Source organism: Cebus imitator, unplaced genomic scaffold (genome assembly GCF_001604975.1).
Source record: "Cebus imitator isolate Cc_AM_T3 unplaced genomic scaffold, Cebus_imitator-1.0 Scaffold778, whole genome shotgun sequence".
NCBI classification, from domain to species: Eukaryota; Metazoa; Chordata; class Mammalia; order Primates; family Cebidae; genus Cebus; species Cebus imitator.
The window spans coordinates 41,856-46,245 of NW_016108093.1; the positions used below are offsets into that span (position 1 = coordinate 41,856).

General features: G+C 39.1%; 1 protein-coding gene across 4 annotated transcripts in view; it reads right to left on the minus strand.

The window, feature by feature from the left end:
- The window catches only part of ZNF674 (zinc finger protein 674), a 25,577-nt gene that overhangs the window by 6,278 nt on the left and 14,909 nt on the right, over window positions 1–4,390 (minus strand). For 2 of the 4 annotated variants that reach the window (XM_017519830.2, XM_017519831.2), the window contains exon 4: window positions 1,922–1,981. The exons of the other annotated variants lie outside the window; for them this stretch is intronic. In XM_017519830.2, coding sequence (XP_017375319.2) covers window positions 1,922–1,981 — 60 coding nt within the window. The remainder of the gene's footprint in view (window positions 1–1,921; window positions 1,982–4,390) is intronic. 4 annotated transcript variants of the gene reach the window in all.

Below are 4,390 nucleotides of genomic sequence, written 5' to 3' on the forward strand. Positions count from 1 at the left end.
AACAACAAAAAAACAACAAGGAAAATTAGTAAACCTCACTAAGAACAGCCAGGTGATGGTTCACTTGGCACTACTACTACTCTTCACGCTCCTTCAGTGGCTCCCCAGCTCCATGAAAACTGGCAGCCTCACAGCTACCCAAGGGGATGCCCTGTTTTGGAGCTCTACCAAAAGCCCTATCCCCAGACTGCTGCTGCTATTTGATCTAACTTGAAGCTCAGCTCCAAGAAAATAAAGGACACTCTGGTAACTCAAATCCACATAAAGAAATAAAGAGCACCAGTAAAGGTGACATGTAGGAAAGTGTTAACACAGCAGAACTGATCTTTAGAAGTGCCTGCTCACATAGCTACCGCTGGGTAAAGTCTGGGAACTTAGGCTTGTGGAATATTTCCTATGTTGATATAATGGCTTTGCCTGCCTAGGGCACTGAACACCTGTTTTTCTTCTGGGAGTCTCGATGCCCGAACAGTAGAGGCTGATAATTTTCTGGTATGATGTGCCTATTTTTAGTGGGTCAAACTGGACTTGCCCACAGACAAAGTGAAAGGGGCTTAACAAAAAAGGCCTAGCTTGCCACTTGGAAATGCAATGCAGCTCTCTGGCCCTATAGCATCTTGGCTTTGCATGGGGGGCGGGGGGAACTATCCCTGTGAAGATTTATTTCCTATCACGCACCCAGAAATACTGGTGACAATGATCTCATATGGGGATATGTCAGAGCACCGTAAAGGGGGTAAAATCTTATAAGCTGAAACAGAGAAAAAAAATGATATCAAGTATTAATAATCAGAACAGCTTTACATTGAAAATTAGATGATAATAGAGCAATGTCTTCAAAGTCTAAGGGGAAGACATTTCCATCCTAGAACACTACTCCAAGCCAAACTCTGCATCAGGAATCAAACACTTGTAGACATCCCAAAATCTCAAAACTTCATCTCCCATGGGCTTACATTCTTTCTTAGGAAAGTACTTAAAGAATGTGCTCCAACCAAATGAGGAAGGTGGCATGGCATATAGAAAATATGGAACCCAACAATGTAGAAGGTGAAGGGAATCCCCAGACACTGAAGAGCAATGTCAGGATGGTAGCTGCACAAGAAGGAATGAGGGTAATTCATCCAGATGAGAGCAGGTCAGAAGGCTTCAGAAAAACTCAGGGATATGACACAAAGGAAACCCTTGATATCTCCAGATACGCTCAGAGTCACTCTAGACAACTGGTAATAAGCACATGGAGAAAGAAATAAAACAAGCCAAGTGGTTCACTCCTGTAATCCCAGCACTTTGGGAGGGCAAGGCGAGAGGATGACTTGAGTCCAAGAGTTTGAGACCAGCCTGGACAACATAGTGAGACTCCATCTCTATAAAAAAAAAAAAAAATTAGCTGGGTGTAGTGGTGCACAGCTGTAGTCCCAGCTACTCAGGAGCCTGAGGTGGGAGAATTGCTTGAGCCCAGGAGTTTGTGGTTGTAGGCTGCAGGGAGCCAAGACTGTACCACTGTACTCTAGCCTGGGTGACACAGCAAGATTCTGTCTCAAAAACATTTATTAACCATAAGGAATACAGTTATGAAGGGAAGGTAAATTAATCATAGGTTACTATGTGTCTTGGCTGTGGATAGTATTTATACATACAGTCAGCCCTCTGTATCCATGGGTTTTACATCTGTGGATTCAACCAACCAAGGATCAAAACCCACACATATGGAGGGCCGATTATACCATTCCATTTTATATCAGGGACTTGAGTATCAATGGATTCTGGTATCCATGGAGGTTCTGGAACCAATCGTCTGCAGATACAGAGAGCTAACTGTATAGTCATATTGTAAACAATAGTACTGATAGAAAACAAATTTATGGTCTAATCACATTGGGACTATGGGGAAACAAGAAGTCTATGTACATAGGCATGCCTTTGGGTGGGTGACAGGAGCAGCATGATGAGTTCAATCTTAACCTTCCATAGTGAAACACTGTAAATAAGTTTTGTAAAATATATGTAAATTATAAAGAATAGTAACACTAAAAATAATACCTGTATATCCACCACCCATTAAAAACAAATTATAGTTATATTTGAAGTTCTTCCTATGCCCATTTCATTTTCTTTCTTTTCAGATAATCAATATCCTGAATTTTATGTTTATCATGCCCTTCACTTTCTTTATGGTTTCACCACATTATTTTACTCTTTAAACCTCAGGCATGACCTACTTTGATAAAACTGAAACCTTCTTTTAAAATCAAGAGAATACTGCCTTAGGTTGGTAAATCTGACATCTCAGATGAAACATAATGGTCTAGAAAAATGACCGGAATTGACAGAAAATACAGGACGCTTGAATAAATCAATAATTGTTTTTAAATTATAAAAACTAATTCCATAATCAAGTCTTGCCATATCCAGATGGTTTTGTAAATGATTGGTATCTAACTCTCAGGAAATGAAATCTCATTCGCAGTTTCAAAAATTACAAGAAGGAAAAGTACCCAGTTTATTTTATGTAGCTAGTATAGCCTTGGATACCAGAATAAGAGGATAGTACAAAAAAAAATCTAAGATCTATTTTACTTCTAAACATTAATGCAAAATTCATAGGTTAAATACTAGTAAAGTTAATTCTAAATAAATTTTTTTTAAATGCTTCATAATTAAGTAAAGTTTAGCACAGGAACACAAGAACACTTCAATATCAGAAATCTATCTATTCATGTAATCTACCACATCAGTAGATTAAAGGAGGAAAAACTGTCTTCTCAACATATGCAGAAAATAAGCATTCAAGAAAATAAAACACTCATGCGTGATTTTTAATTAGGCTGTGTGCAGTGGCTCACAGCTGTAATCCCAGCACTTTGGGAGGCTGAGGCAGGTGGATCACCCAAGGTTAGGAGTTTGAGACCAGCCTGGCCAACAATGGTGAAACTTCGTCTCTACTAAAAATACAAAAAATTAGCCGGGTGTGGTGGCATGCACCTGTAATCCCAGCTACTTAGGAGGCTGAGGCAGGAGAACTGCTTGAACCCAGGAGGCGGAGGTTGCAGTAGGCCAAGATCGCGCCATTGCACTCCAGTCTGGGTGACAGAGTGAGACTCTGTCTCAAACGAAAACAAAAACAAAACAAAAGTCTTATTAACAAACTAAGACTAATAAAAGGGGCTCTTGATGAAAGATATCTTTCAAAATACCACAGCAAATATCACATTTAATAGTGAAAGCTATAAAAGTTACATCATTTCTGTGCCTCAGTTTTTTCATATATAAAACAGGGACAACAACCAGCCTACTTTACATGGTCATTGGGAGGATTCAACTATATAATGTGTGCAAAGCATACAGAACAGTGCATTTGTGGCACACGGCAAGCATGCAAATACTGACTATCATTTTATTACAATCTTTATCTTCATGATCGTTTCCACTAAAATCAGAAACAAAGAATGCAATATCACTGTATCTCTTAAACACTGTAGTGCAGGTCCTAATTCATTGAGAGAAGAAAAAGAAATAAAATGTATAATTAGAAAAGACAATTGCCTTTATAAAGATAATTATTCACATAGAAAACCCAAGAGAATCAAAAAATGATTAGTATTAATAAAAGCATTCAGAAAGACTTCTGTATACATGATGACTTTATGACTATCACTAGCATTCTCATACACTAATATTAACCAATTAGAAGATGGGATAGGAAAGCAGATCCTAATCACAACTGCAACAATAACTAAGAGGTATCTAGGAAGAAATTCAACAAAAAATGCACAAGATCTTCCTGACAAAAAATTTGACACATTAGTAAATGCCATAAAAGGAAAACTGAATTAAGAGTCTACCAAAAGGAAAATTTGATAGTATAAAGATGCCAATTCCCAACCCACTCCCAACTCATTTCTAAACACGTGCAATTGCAATTGGAATCCCGGAGTTTTCCTTGGAACTCAACAAACAAATCCTAAAATTCCTATGGGAGACCAAAGGATCAAAGGAGATAAAGGGACTAAATCCTATTAGCTCTTAACAACATCAATTGATAAGAATGGTTCAACAGGCCAGGCACAATGGTTCATGCCTGTAATCCCAGCACTTTGGGAGGCTGAGGTGGGTGGAACACCTGAGGTCATGAGTTCAAGACCAGCCTGGCCAAGATGGTGAAACCCCATCTCTACTAAAAATTCAAAAAATTAGCTGGGCCTGGTGGTGGGCATCTGTAATCCCAGCTACTCGGGAGGCTGAGGCAGGAGAATTGCTTGAACCCAGGAGTTGGAGGTTGCAGTAAGCCAAGATCACACCATTGCACTCCAGCCTGGGCAACAAGAATAAAACACCATGTCAAAAAAAAAAAAAAAGTGCTCCCCTGGGCACAGCAGAGCAACTGGGT